Source organism: Anser anser (genome assembly GCF_964211835.1).
Source record: "Anser anser genome assembly, chromosome: 5".
NCBI classification, from domain to species: Eukaryota; Metazoa; Chordata; class Aves; order Anseriformes; family Anatidae; genus Anser; species Anser anser.
The window spans coordinates 45835464-45853500 of NC_139725.1; the positions used below are offsets into that span (position 1 = coordinate 45835464).

The window sequence follows — 18037 nt, forward strand, 5'->3', positions numbered from 1 at the left end:
ACACTGAGGGTAACCACACAGGTGGCAGCTTTATTTCACAAGATTAAAGATACAGTACAAAATGAATCTGTACATCTTTCTATTAACAGAATTTGTTTACACAATTATATTACATTTGACCAGCCTTTATACTGATTTTAAATACAAAATAAATTTACAAAAGTCCTACAAGACCCTTTAAAGAACTGCAGCTGATAAAAACAAAGGGACTATTTTTTGGGGGGGGAACCCTATTTGCCATATGCACTTGCAGTAGTTCTTAAACCAAACTAAGTTATCTTAGTTTAATATTCTCTGAAACAAAAATAGAGTTTCAATATATTGTTGCCTATCTAAAAAGGAAACAACTTCCAAAGGTGACTGTAAACCCCTGTAATATAATCCTTGTAGGTCAAAGCTAGTATATAACAGGTGGAAACAAGATAATGCATAGTCTTAGAAGTCCTTTCACAACCCATAATTTAATGTTCTTCTCAAAGAACATTTCTTTTCCCCCACTTTAAAGTTCAATAAGAGAAGATGACCAAAGTCATGGAAGATGACTAAAATGTGAATGAAGTTGTGTTTCATAAAGTCTCATTGTGATATTTATATCAAAGGCCTTAACTGTCATTACACTGTCCTATGATGGACATATAAAGCCAGGAAAACTATTTCAATAGGCTAAGCTCTGGGGCAAGCGTCAAAGGAAAGAACTAAAACTTTGTTTTCTCAACATTTCAATGTTACTTTCAAACTGCAGGAACAGCTGATGTGTTTGATTAATAATGTGAGATGCAGAACAATGTTCTCCCCCCATACCTTTCCACTGTATTCTTGTACATAGAACTCCCGCTGACACCTGTTACTGCTCTGCAGATCCATCCTCCCCTGCAGGGAGAAGAGAGCAGGTGTCTGGGAAGGTCAAATAGGCAGGCTCTGGCCTACGTTCCTACTGACAAAGAACACAGTTTTTCCATTTAAAGAACAATCACATACCTAGAAAGGCTTCTCTTAAAATCAAGTTTCTCTTCTAAAATAATTCTGCGTATAAGCTATAAGACAACCTGTGTGCTACCAAAAGGGAAGAGCACTTCACTGCAATCAACTGAGCAACCCAGTTCCTTTAGGAAAAAAAAGTTTGATAAACCAACAAGAAACATTGCTAGTAAGAGTTCAACACACTTCCCTCAGAATGCAAGTTTCAGAACAGAATAGCAAGGGATTGCCACAGAAACTGAACTGATGTTTAACAACCAATTTAGAAAGTATATTAATTTCTTTAATCCCTGAGTTAACTTATTACTCATGGTAAGTACCTTTTACTACCACTTCACTCATACAAATGTCATCTGAAAAAAGTTAGTGATAGCAATTTGATGGAAGTGGGGAAAAAAGCAGAAAGACTTCCTTATTGCTTCTGCAAAAAGCAGTTCTTAAAATGAAATAACTTACTGATCTTCAGCCATGTTTTTCTGTTGATTTCTTAGATGTAAAAATGCATCAGTTCAGTGAAAAGTGAGCTGTAAGACTCGCATGGCAGTAATGATGAGAGATTCCCATGCAAACAGAACTTTTAGAACTTAGTTCTCGTTGATTAAACAACAAAAACAATTTTAATAAAGCAGTAACAAAACTGTTAAACATCCTAAGAGACCAATGAACTAGTGGTAGTTACTGAAACATTTTCCATATAATCTTTAATTTATTCATGCTGAGCTAAGAAGAGCTATTAAGTGACAGAGGAAAAAATACTCCAGAGGAAGTGCTCAGAAGTCACAGATCTTAGAAATGCAGCTGGGGAGTTGCTATACATTTTAGACACTACATTAAGATTCAATACTGTTGCATCTGATGATGATGATCAAGGTTGAAACAAGACATTCCTCTATCACTTGCTGCAACCCTCAAACTTAAATGGGAGATTTGTCTCCATGTAACCAGCAAAGGCATTTTGAAGCATTGAAAAGCTCTACCTATATTTTAATACTAAGTCATCATGACACTTCAGTTTACAGAAGAGCGGATTTCTTATCCTCTCCCCCAAGCTACAGATATATTAATGCAATGGTCGCCTTACAAATGCATTAAATATAAAAACAGATCAAGTCTCAACTCTACAGCGTATGAATAGGTTGCTGCCAATCCACTGGAGGAAAAAAGTGTATGAAAGGAAGCTCTTAACCATTTAAATGCAGCAGATTTTGACAAAAAGGTACAACCTCATTATTCATATTTCATTCTGCTTTAAGACAGCATATTCAGAGGGTTTAATGCTAGTACAGAAACAAATATTTAACTGCCTTTGCCAAATAAGAACAGAAACATCTGTATTTGTTACACCTAAGCTATTCCCTCACTGCTTCCCACCCTCAACCCCTGAAATTATAGTTCAATGAAAAATTGTCACTAACTCAAAACTCTCCTTGCAGTCTAAAAACATCATTCCACAGGTCTTAATCTTTATACTCACTAGAAAGTCTTTGCACTGACCTGGTGGGATCAAGAGGCCATAAAACATTAGTTGTCTTTATCTTTGGATTTCCTTGTTACAAGGGATCCTCAGATGGCACAGCCATTCAGAAGTGTTGTTCTGACTTTCTCGTGTATGCCAGGTACAAGAGAGGCAGGCCATAGCCAGAGCACTGCTGTGATCTAACATATGATTTTTATCAGTCAACCAAACTTTGGAGTAGCATCGCTGGCATAAGTCCATACCCTTCTGCAGAGAGTATGCATCTCTGGGGCCCCTTCTCTGCAGATACATTAAACAGATGCACGGGTAAGATACCACATACATTTCAGCTGCAAGACCACCTTCTTGCAGTGCAGAGAACATGCAGGATTGTTGAAAATTAAACGCAAGACTCCCACTACTAAAAAATGAGTAGGCTAACTCACTGACCTTTCTGGCTCTGTCATTCCTTCAGTGTCCACTAATACTTGTGCTTTCTGCAATCTAGACTCAGTCTCTCTGCAAGAGCAAGGTTAAATTATTTAGGAACATTACCAACTTGTCCTTATGTCACTAAGGACTGCAAATTACAGTCTCCAAAAAAATTTTAGAAGGATGCAAGATCTGGGCACTGCAATAATAGCTTTCAACTAATTATCTTCACAGACCCAATCCATCCCAGCCTGCCTCCTGGGCTACAGACAGACTCCTGACAACTGCCTACTTGAAGGGTAATGGAGGAAGATACTCAAAACAAAAAAGCACAAATGCAGAGTGACATGTTTGCTAGTGTAGTTTTACAGTTTATAAATAATCCACATTAAACCATCCAGGACAGCATAAAAGACTGAAGTGTAAGAAATGAAATAAAGATTGTAGAAATACTTGGGATGCAGATCAGAATGTAAGTTCATACAGCTCTAGATTTTTTAGACTTTGAATAAAGTTCAGCTTCTTGGACTGAAATTGACCATAAAATCATTACTATTATTTTTGTTTTTATGGGGCAGCTGCTATCAGGCAGGCAAAAACCTTCCAATGCTAACCTTCTCTCTCTACAAGATGAAAAGGACTTTGAATAAAGAGGAACTAGATACAGCAGGCAACATTTTTGTAGTAGCACACTTCTGTGTTTCCATGAAAAAGCCATAGTGTTATTCCATTGGCACTGAAATAACATTCAAATCAGTTTCAAAATAATTTTCTTATCCCTGAAAAAAGGCATCATTCTAAGCAGCTTTCAGACTTTTTCCTTTATAAACTTCTTTGTGCCTCTTTTGTGGGAGGGACCGTTGATCCGAAGTCCTAAATCACAATGAAAATTGTTCCTTGTGGAAAAATCCAGTTCTTTCACTGAGGCTCTTGTTGCTATTGCGGTGGTTGATGCTCTGGTGGCGGTTCTTGTTGAGGCACAGCTGGCCGCAGTCCTGCTGGTCTGGGAATTGCCTGATGTTGCCTTTGTCTGTAAGCTATAATTGTTCCCAGAAGCAAGGTGATGATGGTCATAAGGTAAAGGTCCCACTCCGGTCCCAGCAGCTGGTCCATATCAATATGTGAGAATACCTCCCTTATCTAAGGAAAAGAAGCCCACAATCATCACATCAAAGTAATATCAGTAATCTGCATAGTAGCTTCTGTGAGCACTGCATGAATATTGGCTCAATCAATTTAGAATGTTTTGATTGTCCACTGCCAACAATTTTAGACTTAAATTCTGTCAAACCTAGCTGGATTGCCTGAACTAAATGGCAATAACTTTCCTACTATTTGAATTTATCAAGTAATCCAAAAGGCAGTTAGACAGTAGAACACAAATATTTAAGACATTATATGCAGAAAAGTCACCAAAATTCCATGTAAAGGATTTTTCAGTGCCATCATTAAGCACATATCTTAGATAGTCCAGCTATTGTGCAGAGCAACTTTTCCAACAGGAAAAAGGATTCACACAGGATTCAAACAGGACTTAAGTGTTATTGATGCAGCTGAATATAAAATTCCTTAAGAATAAAGGCTACAAAAAATTATTTTTTCTTAAGCAGTTATTACAATAATTTGCTCAACTTTGATGGCAGATGCTCATGGATAGGAGCTGTCAAACAGGTTTGAGAAATTGTCTTCAAGGGAAGAGTAACACTGAAGAGCACTGGCTGAGCACATTTTAGTTTCTCATAATTATGTAAACAAGAAGAATCATGGCTTCAGTAACTTTAATAAACAACACCAAAAAAACTATCAAGTTTTCAGATGGCTCACATGAGATTTCTACTCAAATAAGAGCTCTATTTATAAAAAAAGATTGAGTTGCAAACACATTTTTTCCTCCCTTTAATTCTACAGTACTTACATTAATTTCTCGAACATACTGCACAGAATAAATCACTCCAAGCTTGCAAAGTGCTAGGAAGACTGGAACCTGAGCATCTGGGCTTGCTTCAGCTGCCATGTCATAAAATCGTTTTGCAAGATGAATATCCTACAGTTAAGAAAATACAGAACTCAGTTCTGAAAAACTCAAAGTTGCCATAAGATCTAGAGGTTTTTCTAGAAAAAACTTACTGTCATTTGAAAATAAGTATTTATTGGAAAAAACATCCAGTAAAACCCTTCCCCTTTTTGTCCCCAAGGGATGTTCATCTCTGAAGAGGCAAGTAACGGGAATAAAGGGAAGCTTACATCTGAGGATGAAGCTAGCATAACTGATGTTGAAATTGAACCTAATAAAGAGATTAGTATCAATATATTCAACCCACGCAACGTAAACTAAAGCTTATATTTAGATCATATACAGATATACAGACTGTACTCTGGATCTGCAATGCCACACCAAGTATGAAAAGACTAAGAAAACTGAAGTCAGGTAGGAGATCATAGTGACAATTCCTCCTAGTTATACTGCAGTATGCCTGCAGCTTCCAACCATTTCCGCACGTATTCCCAAATTAGAGTCTACTTTTTATCCTAAACTGACCTAACTCACATTAATGATGGCAGTGCGCCAAAAAGCATGAGCACCAACAGCCACTTGGGGGATGCCTAAATTAGTGCTCTCTGCTGGGGAAATTGGAACAAGAAGGTGACTGTATCAAGAACAGAGGATACATGTAGCTATGTAGTTCAACTTTCCTTGAATTTTTGGCTCTGCTTCAGATACATACTGTGCAAAATTAGGATATTTGGATACAAATTGCTTATGTTCATTCACACTGATGGGAAGAATAGGCCTGTATAATGCTTACTTCTGGAAGCATGCAAGGTTGGAAATTCGAGAGAAATCTCCATGCCATATATTAATTTCATCCTGATTGTGGAATACCTTAATCATTTTCTGCTCATTGATACATCGAAGCTTAGTTTTATGACATACATGGAAACAACGGTGTGAAAATCAGTATGTGTATGAGCTGTATTAGATCACATTTTAGTATTTTAGTTCCATAGAACAACGCTTGAGTACTCCTTGAGCCTGAAAGTCTGCCTGTTCTGTAACTGTTCAAAAGAATTTCCTTATGTCCTTTGTAATATGCTAATATCAGTGTAGAAGCAGATCCTAGTCACGGCTTATTTTCACTTCTAATTCGCAAGCAATTTGTTCTGTTTATATATTCCTCACTCACTTGATACATGAGTGAAAACTGCAGGAGTCCAAGCTTTAATACACATAAACCACTGAAATATCATCCCAAATCTTACAGAGCACCATGAGAAAGTAATTTATGAAAATTATTCTTATTTTTAGCAGCATACAATTTTCATTCTGACATTGGACAACATTAAATCTACAAAAAAAGTGAGTAACAGTGTATGTGTTTGAAATTTGTGAAGAGGCTTAACATTTGGCTTTGTAATAGTACGAAAACTATCTACATATAGGAAGTGCAACACAGAGTCCTATATGTAAGAGACTATTTATTCAGTAAGTAAATAGTGAATAAGGCAAAAGCTGTTTCGAAGAAATACCATATTTACTCAGGATTCTCCCAAAAGAACAGTGACCTGAATTGAAGTCATGCAGGCCACACTCTTGGGCTGTTCTCCGTGACTTTGGGCTGCTTGCAATCTTAGTGACATGGATGTAGGTAGAGAGAAAGAAGTATACAACTCTTTCTTCAACAGTTAAAAGTCCACAGTTTGTTAGATAATGTTCACGCTAAAAATCTATATAAGACCCATCCACAGGCCCCCAGTGAAGGAACAAATTTGAGCAGTACACATTATCTGCTACATCAAGAAACATGCCTCAAGCTGCCAGTTATATAGCTATTGGAGAAGGTACTGAGAAGTGGCTATGTAGTAGTACCTACAGCTTAACTCACCTGCTTGATGCCCAGTCCCTTCTCATGCATGTAGCCCAGATTAAACATGGCTTGGGCGCTGTGCTGTTGCTCCGATGCTAGTCGATAGTGAATAAATGCGGTTTCATAATCAACATCGGTACCAAACCCATAAAAATGGTAATCTCCAAGTTTAATTCTTGCAACTGTATATCCTATAAACAGAGAAAATAGCTAGGCAAAGAATTCCTCTAGGCAAAGAAAGCCTCTTAGTTTCATATGAAGATGCACTATAGGCTCTTGTTATTAATTTCTACAGTTTGCACAAAGTTTCTATTTATCCCTCCCTCACAAATTTTTATTTATCTATTTTTTAAAGAAATACTTGACTTTAAATAATCCAAATCCAACTCTTATTTTCAGAAAAGTACTTCTCCCAGTAATCCTACCAACATTTCTATTACAATTTAGTGATATCAGTTGAAAAGCTATATACTGACATTCATAGTCACTTATAAGGAAAAACTTATTTGTTTTACGATCATTAAGGGCTACAGATTTGTTTTTAAAAGAGACAAAAACTTGAAAATTGAAGTTTCTGTTCATCATTTGTTAATTGATTTTTAACTATACTATCCCCTCAATTTCTAATTTTCCAGTAAAAGCCAACACTTTGTCTGAAAATCTTTAGGCCTACAATCTCATACTCCAATTGCATGATACCCTCTTAAGTAAAAAGAGAGAAAAGTCAAAGAATTTGCACTGAGATGCATAACCTTTAAGTTTGGTTTTGCTTATTTTACAATACGATCACAAGCATCAGTTTGAACTCTGCCTGGTTGGATAACAAGGCTACATTTTTGATCACTGAGCTTTGCTTGCTTTGAATAGCAAATTGCATTTCTTACTGATGACAAGTACCAAAATTTTCAATGGTAACTTGTATCTATTGTTCAAAGTGGATTTTTTTCTTTTAGGAAAGTCAGTAAATATCTGTTCCTCATAATACTGCTCTATAATAACATATAAAATAACAAGAGAAGCACAAGAGAAACAAACTATATTTGTATTTCATTCTTTTTACTCTTCAGGATCTCAGAATGGCTCATGACTGCAAGCATATTGCAGTAATACAGCTACCAGTGGAAAAAGAACAGCAACTAGGATCATGTAACTAATGCTGAACAGAAACAGATAAGCTTTTCCCTCCTTCCCCATTTTATAAAAAACAGAATCAGACATCAGTAGCTCTTCTAAGAATAAGCTAATTGGAACTGTGTGGTACAGACTTACCTTGAGAAGCCGCTCTATTCCAGTGAAGCAAAGCTCGAGGATACGTTTCATTTTCTCCAACTATGCTAGCTTCTTCTAGAAAAGAAATTAATAGTTAAGTGGGAACTCGGTATGCACTCGCAAGACACCCCCCTACTTATAATAAGCATGCTAAAATGAATTAAAAATTGAAATATGTGCTATTGCCCAAACAAGATTCAGCCTGTCTGAAATTAGTAAGAAAAACTTTAATTTCAAATTAACAGAACCAATCAACTCTCTTCATCACTGCTTCAAGTGTAGAACAAGTTCAAAAGCAGAAAAAAGTTGAGCATTTAGAAAAGCCATTACAAGATAAAGAACAAAGGAAACTGAACCTTGTATGCATAGCAAAGTCCAAAGGTAAAAACTAATGCTACTGCTATGTTATAGATTTAAAAACAAGATGTTAAGGCTGTGTTTAGGAAGTTTGGAGAACAGACTTTACATCACTGTACCAATTTCTAAAACATTCCCTTAAAACCCCATTTTTAAATCCCAGAAGTCAGATTTTAAATGTATTCTAACCTTTAGGCCAGGAAACTATAGAGGTGAAAAAAAGACTGCTGATTTTCCAGTGTAAAGAGCAGGAAAGGGGATAGAAGTCTCATTGAAGTGCAAACTGACCAAGAGCTACTGAAACACATCTTCAAGCACTCTGAACTCTAAAAAAACATTTCAGTACAAATTTGAGTTCTTACTCTGATCAAGTATGAAAGCAGCATTGCTTTGTGCAACTTCATAGCCTTGTTCTGCCAAAAGAAGATACTGAACAACAGCAGAATTTGAGTCACCATCTTTATAGCTGTTGTAGGCAGTCATAAGTCTTTCAGACCAGCGTCCCCGTTCGCAAACGTTCTTAAACAACTGCAGAGGAAAAGAAGGCGGGTTGTCAGGAACTTCAGAAATTGAGATTTTTTTTCTGGCAGGAGGTAAAAAAAAGGAGGTAAGCCTTGACATAAGCCTTTTTTTGTAGGAGGTAAGCCTTAACATTTGAACACCTGTTCCAAGGATTTGCATTTCACAGAAAAAGCTCAGTAGACAAACACATTACTTAAGACAAGCTTACTTTAATCAGTTACTAAGCGAACACACCAAGATTCAGGTGCTTACTCAAAATTATATTTAATGAGCTTTCTAACAGCTTTCTATTTCTCAGCTTAAATGTAATACTTGAAATCACGTCTAAACAAAGAATTCAGTACTAATAAAAATACTCATGTTTGCTTTGTACTACATCCTTCCGATTTTTTTCAAAGCTAAGGAAACTATTACCAACTCGCCATACCAGAACAAGGAAAATTAAAGATTTTTCTCATGAGATACAAAGGTTGTCATAGAATATATCACTTTTCCTTATGATAGCCCTGGCTCTGCAGCCACCAATGGATTTTAGCTAAGACAGATTTCCTATGTAAGCTGACATGGTCATATCCAATCATTTGGAAGTTAACATTTTATTTTTATTAACGGATGACCTTACCTCAACAGCAGTATGACAGGATCGCATCACTCCAGTGCCAGTAGCGTGCATCTGAGCCAGATTATAAAAAGCCAGAATATGGCCACCCTGGGAGGCCAAATTAAAATACTTCAAAGCTTGTTTATAGTCTCTCTTGACTCCAATACCATCTAAAAAAAGATTAAGTCAATGCTATTCATTTCTCCTAACAAGCAAGGTTGTATGAAATATAGTACACATTTACTCTCAAAAAAAGTTTTACAAGAAAGGTGTTGTCAAAGTGTTAGAAAAAAGCAGATAGAATAAAATATAAATGCAGTGCAGTAACAACTCCACATGCATTATGTCCGTACTTCTAATGCCACCTAGCGAACAGTTACTGAAAAGGCAGTTTATACTTGGCAAATCATCATTTTGATTGCCACTTACTGTAATACATGGAACCTAGTTGAAGTTGTCCATCAACCCATCCCTGTTCTGCAGCCTTCTGGAAATACTTCAGTGCTAGCTCATAGTTCTGCAGGAAGATTGGGTCCAGTCATTAGAGCCTTACAATACAGCACAATTTAAGTAAAGAAAGAACATATCTATGTGCAAAATGAAATATCGATAGACCTATATCATCATAATGAATAAAAGACATGCTAGACATACTGAGAAATTGAACAGGTTGCTCAGAGACTGTGGAGTCTGCCTCCTTGGAGACACTCAAAAGCTGCCTAGACATCCAGGTCCCAGGCAACCTGCTCTGGGTGCACCTGTTTGAGTGGGGGTTGGACCAGGTGACTTCAGAGGTCCCTGCCAACCACAACCATTCTGTAATCACTACTGGCTATCTGAAAGCTAGCACCCACATACAGAATTACAACAAATACAACAAATAGTTTTAATCAGCAGAACTGATGCCTTGCTCTGTTTTTAAAGCAATTAACTCCTTTCCTCAACTTCTGCTAATTCAACTGTTTGAGTATCTGTTTATATAGCTAATTATAAAACATCTGATAAAAACCCTTCACATTGGAAAAGCAACATAGCAAATGAACTAATTAAAAGTTTGAAAGTGTTTCTCCACTTTCACAAGGGAGACAAAATTGGGGCACTTAAGACCTGCTTTCTTTCACAGGAAAAATTAAAGCTAAGTATAAAACTTCAGCTAAAGATTCACTTTGCTCTGTTTTTCTAATAGCTTCAGCAATATTTTCAAACTTGTTAGAAGAAACTCAGCAAGTGTTTAATAGCTGTTAACTCCAGAGTGATTTATTTATATTACAAATTTCTTCATGAAGTTTACAGTGCAAAATAATTCTTCATAATTAAGTCTTCTACAGTATTTCCCTCCAGAGAAAAAGCTTGTAGACAACAGGAAGTTGCACAATCAGCTAGAATTAGAAAGATGACCATCAAAAGCTTACCACTGGAACACCTCTTCCATACAAGTAAGCCATTCCTAATCCACTCTGTCCAACTGGATTACCCTGAAACAGGAAAATACTTCTGAAAAGGAAGTCAGAGCCTACAGTTATATATTCCAAATTTGGTACCTTATCAGCAACAATACAAATAGTGCTGGAGAGAGGAGCAAAAATGCAAAGCCAATCTATTAAGCAATAGTTATTTAAGGAGAAAATAGCATCTTTGGTATTTTTTATTCAGTAACCACACAGGTGATTACTATGAGGAAAAAAACTTTCAATGCTCGTTATGATAGTCTGTGTACTTCCAAAGTGTTGCATGGGATGTAGAACACTTACCCACAGAAAGCTGGGGCATTAATAACTTATTCATCTTTAGTTTTTCCAAGTTTGCAGTGTTCTAGATGCTACAGAAACTCCCAAAACAACTGATTTAAGAATCTGTCTTAAGTTAAGGCAGGCTGGTGGCTGCCCTGTGGGCTGTATTATTGACTAGCACCCCTGTAGAAGTATGTACCATTGTATTCCTTCAGCATCAGGAGAGGCAATGTGGCACATCAGAAACCTTCAGTGAATGTATTAAGTGAGCAAGTGAAGAGATCCATGACCGGAGCTGGAGGCAGCCTACAGCACCTTCGACAGGCAGGATTTAGTTACAGGCTAATCTGGGACAAAAGCGCAAGTATGCACATGGAAGTGCATAAAGAAACATTTGTAGTACTGCTGAGCTTATCAAATTTTATAGTGCATTTGCCGTATTTCTAGCTAACAGATAATCATACCATATCAGCAGCTTTCTTGAAATACTGAAGAGCTGTTTCATTGCTCTGAGGTACAACATCACTTCCTTCTGAGTACATCTGAAGGAAAAAGGCATTATTGATGAACACCTGAGAAAGTCAATTCACTGTAGACATAATGAAGCATTGGAGCATTAGACAATTCTAGCTATTATTTTACAAAATAAATAAATTGCACCAAAACAGAAGACATGTCTATGCTGTAAACTTCAGATTCAGAGGGTTTAGCTTCCAATGGCAAATTAACTGCCCAGAAAAAAAAATTTGAGTGGTAATACCCTTCACTTGAGTTGTACCAGTGTGGAGTCAAGAACACAAATCAGGCAAAAAATCCTATGAGATCATTGGAAGCCAAACTGTATTAGCATTTAAAATACTACTTGCCATCAAAGAAAAAATCGTTGCAAGACCCTTATCCTAGCAGTCCAGAAAGCAGGAAACCACAAATTTTCACGTCAGGTGCCTTCACCAGCATACTACCTTCTTTTTTCATGCTCCAAGCACATGAATTTTACATCCTCTACTGCAGTGACAGCCTCAAAGAGATAAGCTAGCACTGCTACATATTGTAGCCTAACCTTAGCACGTACTAAATTGGAGTAATAAAGATTTGACTCTTAACAGGGTGAAGGTAGCTGACAACCCTTTCTGATCTCTCTACTAGAGATCAGAAAATAAGAAATACCTATTATTTTTTTCTACTGAAACAATTTGCTTACTTTTGAGAAAGCACACATCTTACCTTTCCCAGAAAGGCCATAGCATGTGAGTTACCAGCATTAGCTGCTTGATTGAAGTACTCAAATGCTCGCTGTAGAGAGGAAAATGTATTTTAGCAATCCTGACATATGATTTGAGTACCTTTTCTTGCAAATACAGCACGAATAGATGGCTTGTCAAGTTATCAAGTTGGGGACAAGAAAACACTCAATCCCAACTAATTCAATATACATAATGCAGCTCCCCACTTACATATAGTCTGAATATTGAGCAGCAATTCCTCTCAGTGTATTCCAAAAGGCAGAGGAGAAAAAAATTAAAAACAACAAAACAACAACTGCTACTACACACAAGCTACACAAGTGAATCTTACTTCCTTATTGTACCTCCAGATTCAGTTTGGAAGACAGGATATCTGGAAGTTCCTGTTCCAGTTTTACACAGACCTTGCATGTACTCATTCTGACCACTTAATGTTATCTCTGAACCCATACAGAACAGACATTTTAAGGTATTTTAAAAGTGATGGCTGTTAAGTTGTTCCTGGTTGGCAGTAATCCTCAGGCCAGCACATCCTCAGATCTCCATTTTTTCAATACATATTTAAAGAGGTTAATTATTTTAACTTCTGTAAGTAGTAGCTAGGTTAGCTTACATCAGCTGAAGTTTTATTTTCTAAGCAGATTTAATATCTTTAGTATTTAAGGTAACACTTTTGGCTACACTATTTTTACAAGTCACATGAGCAGGAATATCATCACTAACGTGTGTGCAGTCCATTATGAAGATCCTACTACATGTGCAAAAGCTCAACCAGTTTCAAATACCACTTAATGAAAAGCAGGTCTTTGTTTTTTAATTCCTCATTTCTAAAAGCATTAGTCTTTAACTATGTAAGAAAATCAGCTCCATGTACTAATCACAAAGATTAATTTTTGATGTATGGATTACGTTAAATACCTTATGGCATATCTTAAATGCTTCTGCTTCATTGTGGTCTTTGCTACATTCTTCTCCCCCCCTCCCTCCCCATGCATCAGATATACAGAAAGGCTACCTGATGATTTTGCTCTACTCCTCTTCCTCCATGCAAGTGCAATTGTCCAAGACCAACCTAAAAATAAAGTTTACAATAAGTCTGAAGTCATAGATCTGCTTCATTAACTACAGTACAGTCCTGTTTTTTTCCCATATTACTCTCAGATGAAGTGGAAATTTATCTGAGATAAAAAAAGTTATGTGATTGTCCTAGATGCAAAATAAAGATTATTCATTTAACTTATACCTAATTCTCAAGCCACATCTGACCAAGTTAAATCATGACAATTTGCCTGTTATTAGCATCCTCTCCTCCTTCTGCGTTAAGAGTTCTAGCTTGCAGCATGCAGAAGTCATGCAAAGAGAAAGAAATGTAGGTCCCCTGGCAGTGCCAGTTCTTTTGATAAAGGCATCCTCCACAACATCTCAAACTCTTAACTAGTCTGGTTTCTATCTAGTGAACACCAACATCTTTTCTAAGATACAGAAGTGGTAATATTTTGGATTTATTTTCCACAAAGAATTACATTTTTTTCTCCAAGTTGTACCTTAAACATGCTAAAATAGAAGACTTTTCTCATAAAAACTAATTTGGAAATGTAAATCAACCCAAGTGCTAAGTAACTGAAAGCTAAAGCTCCAGTATCTTTCTATATTTCGTAAAGCTATTCCTGTAATTACCCAAACCTCTGCAAACCATCAAATAACTTTAGTTGTACCTGTGCTTGTACATCTCCTTTCTCTGCTAAAAACTGGTAATATTGAATCAAGTCTTCTTCCAGCATTCCACTTGCCATTCCTGGATTTTCTACTTCATCTGCTAAGCGAATTCGCTGAACCACTGTGCCACCAGTCAATGAAATGTCACTAGCAACTGGAAAACAGATCAGTAAAATTTTCAGGCAGCTTTGTTCAATACAAATATTACACCACAACTTTAAAAAAACAACAAACAAAAACAAAGAAAACACTAATCTCTACAGAGCTTCAAACTCTTATTCAGAAATAATAAATTACCTTAGCATTCATTAAGAATTAAGTGCATTTCTATAGAGATTAAAAGGCATACAATTCAGACCCAAACAATTAACTTAGTAGCAGGAATACTTTATTTTTTGCACTTCTAATGTTGACACAAGGAGACTTTCTAGGCATTTCCATATCATTCAAAAATATTAGAGTAGTAAAAAGTTTTACCATGATTAGCTACAAGTCTGTAGTGAGTGAGAGCAGATTCACAGCTTTGAAGGACTCCTATCCCAGCCCAGTACCGGTAACCCTAGAAAGAAAATATGAAAAGTATGGGACTTATTTGACAACGCACTACTTGCCAGGTTACAAAAAATTTCACATTACTTGAGCAAGTTTTGATAGGACAACAGACAAAATGAAGGCCATTCTACCTGCATTAAAATCAGCTGACTGATACCATTAAAGGTTAAAGTGCATCCAATAAACCTCAGATATTGCTCAGAGAAAAACAGGCTGAAACTTATGAAAACTTAAAGAACGCCTTTCTACTCATACACATTGCATCATCTTAAATACCACACTGACTAAACCAGCATCTTCTGTAAATCTTTTGCAGTTTTAAGCTACAAAAATTAAAGGCTCTCAGCCTACAAAAATTAAAGCAGTTGACACGTCTGCTTTAAGTCAAAAAGGATATAAACGCAGTCAATTTAAATCCATGGTGGTATACAGCTTAAAATGAGCAGACTTTTCCTTAAATTAAGGAGGAACAATGTGAAATATACTATTGCCCACTTAATAGATGCATGATGATCTAATTTTTAAATTAAAAATTTTAAGAGTTTAAAAAGGGGAAAGAATAATGACTTTACACATACAGGAAGTTAACTGGGAAATCTTACTTACCAAGATCATATGGGCTATCAGATTTCCTCCTAAAGCTCCGAAAGTGTAATAGACCAGGGCCTTAATAAACAAACAAAAATCACTGGTTACTTAACATCTGCCTCTGAAGATAACAAGAACCTTCAGTGTGCACTCATTTTACCTTAGCTTGACTAGAATTGACTCCTAGACCAGATGCATACAGAAATCCAAGAGCCTAGAAATAAAAATAAAGTTAGTCAGCATATCCTTTGAAAATTCCAGGATTGGCTATTCCTGGCATACATAAGAATAAAGAAATACAACAATTCAAAGCTGCAGAGAACACACCAAGCTCTACCTTCACTTCGGTGTTTTCTTTATCTAGGCCCTTCCCTTCCTATTTTTGAATACAGAGTTACTAAGTTACTAGCTGCCTAAGACACTACTATAAACATCTCACCACAATTCAGTTTAGTGTACCAAACACAAGGAAGGAACTGCTACTTCCCTACATGCCTGCTGTAGATCCAGAGATACTGAACAGTAAAAACGCACCAGTTTAAAGACACCTTAACTAAAGATGAGTTACGTAGGCACCTTGTCTCTTATACACCAGTGCAAAGAAACACTAACCATGAACTTCTAGAGAAGAGTTTTGTTATTTGATTCACTGTCTGAAAGATCCTATGAATTTAATATTTTTGCATCTGTTCTGCCATGAATTAGCTGCATTTTATGACTATAAGAGTAAGCAGTTAGAGTAACAAGAGCTGCTTGGCTAAAGTTTTTTCAGAAGTTATTTTTATTCTTAAAATTTACATAAGTACTGCTCTATCTCTAACACCTGTTACAGCTGTGTGACTCAGAGAAACTAGTGGCACAGAAGATAATGCATATGAAGGTGTTCATATTGCATGATGCACTACGACTATTCTAGGCAGTTCTGAAAGCACAGAAAAAACATCTCCTGCAGACTGTATTGAATTCTAGACTGATGAAACTCAAGGTTTTATTAAGATCAAGTCTAGAAAAAAACACTTTCTACTGTAAATTGTTGCTCCAACATCAAATATGTAACAGCAAGAGACTTGAAAGTGTAAGAACTGAGAGAAATTAGGTAACTCCTAAAGAAGCTGACACTTCCAAAACAAATTCAAAGAGTAAATAAACATATGTAGATACTGATGTAAATTGACAATAGCCGTATTTTACAACATTACCTATGAACAAGTCCATATGAACAACTCCCTAACATTCAAAGGCACATGGACAATGGGAGATCTGTTCCACTAAACGGCTTCCAAGAGTCTTAGGAGTTTATTACTTCCTAGATTATAAACATCTTCCCCCACCTGCCATAAAACTGCAGATGAAAAGCTACAGTATCTGAAATCCCACACAAACCACAAATAAAAACTGACAGTTTCAGAGCAGATTTGTAGGCTAGATTCACCTGTAACTACTTAGTTTGATTTAAATCTCAAGTCTAGTCAGTCATATAACAGATAAAAAACTAAGCAGAGACCACCATAACACTATGTTACTGGTAGTTTAATACCATTTTTTAAAACTAAGAGAGAACCTGTTTCCATTTGTTTACCTTGTACTTCCATAAATATTTACTTAGTAACCATACAAACACAAGCTGTTCCTTTACACAGCTTTTGTCATTTGTTCCTTCACCCTCTGTAATGCTACCAGCATTTGGGGAACAATCTTTCAACCAAAGGAACTGATGAAATTTAAAGAGGTAAAGCCAATGAGTAGTCAGGATTGAGAAATACTTAGGCAAGCACTAGTAATAAAAAAAATATTTCCTGAATAGAACTCCAAATTTGATGTAAAACATTTGGTTTTCAAACTTAAAAAGCAGCACCCTTTTATCTTTTTTAACTAGGGAACAGGTACTGTTCATTGTTCTTATCTGATCTAGATGGAAGAACAATCTATATAACCAATTTAAAACAAGTACAATCTATAAAACAATTTATAAATCTAACAAACTTCTGTAGAATTTAAGGACATACATACCATTTGTCCTTTGGGAGAACCTTCTTCTGTTAGTTTTTCAAATAATTCTTTTGATGACTGTATGTTCTGCTTCAGATAATCCCCGAACAACAAAGCATAAGAGACTTTCTCCATTGCCTTCGTATGATTCATGTCAGCTGCTTTCAGGAGATACTGATATGCTCTAAAGGAAAAGAATCTGAGTCACCTTGAAGCAAACCAACAGGTTCCATTCATAAACCTAAAAAGATTTGGGGTGTTTTTTTTTTTTTTAAAGTCTGTTTTCTACAAATGCATCTACAGTCATTTGTTCCAGCTGTGAACTGTCTATACCATGGAACAGCTCACAATTTAGGTAATAGACAAACCGGATTTTAACATTCACTCTATTCCACATGCAAAGCAATATGCATTTCCTCCCCTGCAAGAGGCTTTAAAAGTTAAGGTCAAATCATCACATTTTTGTAGCAACAATTTTAAATCCTGTACTAGATATCTAGTAGAACTACTACTCTAACAGCTTCACAGAACACTGCAGATTAAAAGAAGCCTGAAAAAAACTATGAAGTCTCTTTTAGTGCAAAGTCACTCAGATGGAAATACTAAACATTTGGTCCAAGACAACTGCATATGTAATTACTTTTGTGATGGAACCATCATATTAACCATGAGAAAGTTCTCTGGAAACTTGTTTCTATTTCAACCTCAGAACTTAGAAAAGTAATTTCACAGCTATT

General features: G+C 36.2%; 1 protein-coding gene across 1 annotated transcript in view; it reads right to left on the reverse strand.

The window, feature by feature from the left end:
- Positions 1-18037, reverse strand: part of SEL1L (SEL1L adaptor subunit of SYVN1 ubiquitin ligase) — a 30495-nt gene continuing 12458 nt past the window's right edge. The window contains exons 6-21 of the mRNA XM_083839777.1: positions 17322-17484; positions 15472-15525; positions 15330-15389; positions 14649-14730; positions 14171-14325; positions 13471-13527; positions 12436-12504; positions 11676-11753; positions 10894-10956; positions 9911-9998; positions 9503-9651; positions 8721-8886; positions 8002-8076; positions 6751-6923; positions 4782-4910; positions 1-4006 (exon numbers count right to left, since the gene is read on the reverse strand). Of these exons, the coding sequence (XP_083695903.1) occupies positions 3803-4006; positions 4782-4910; positions 6751-6923; positions 8002-8076; positions 8721-8886; positions 9503-9651; positions 9911-9998; positions 10894-10956; positions 11676-11753; positions 12436-12504; positions 13471-13527; positions 14171-14325; positions 14649-14730; positions 15330-15389; positions 15472-15525; positions 17322-17484 (1765 nt within the window). The 3' untranslated portion in view covers positions 1-3802. The remainder of the gene's footprint in view (positions 4007-4781; positions 4911-6750; positions 6924-8001; positions 8077-8720; positions 8887-9502; positions 9652-9910; positions 9999-10893; positions 10957-11675; positions 11754-12435; positions 12505-13470; positions 13528-14170; positions 14326-14648; positions 14731-15329; positions 15390-15471; positions 15526-17321; positions 17485-18037) is intronic.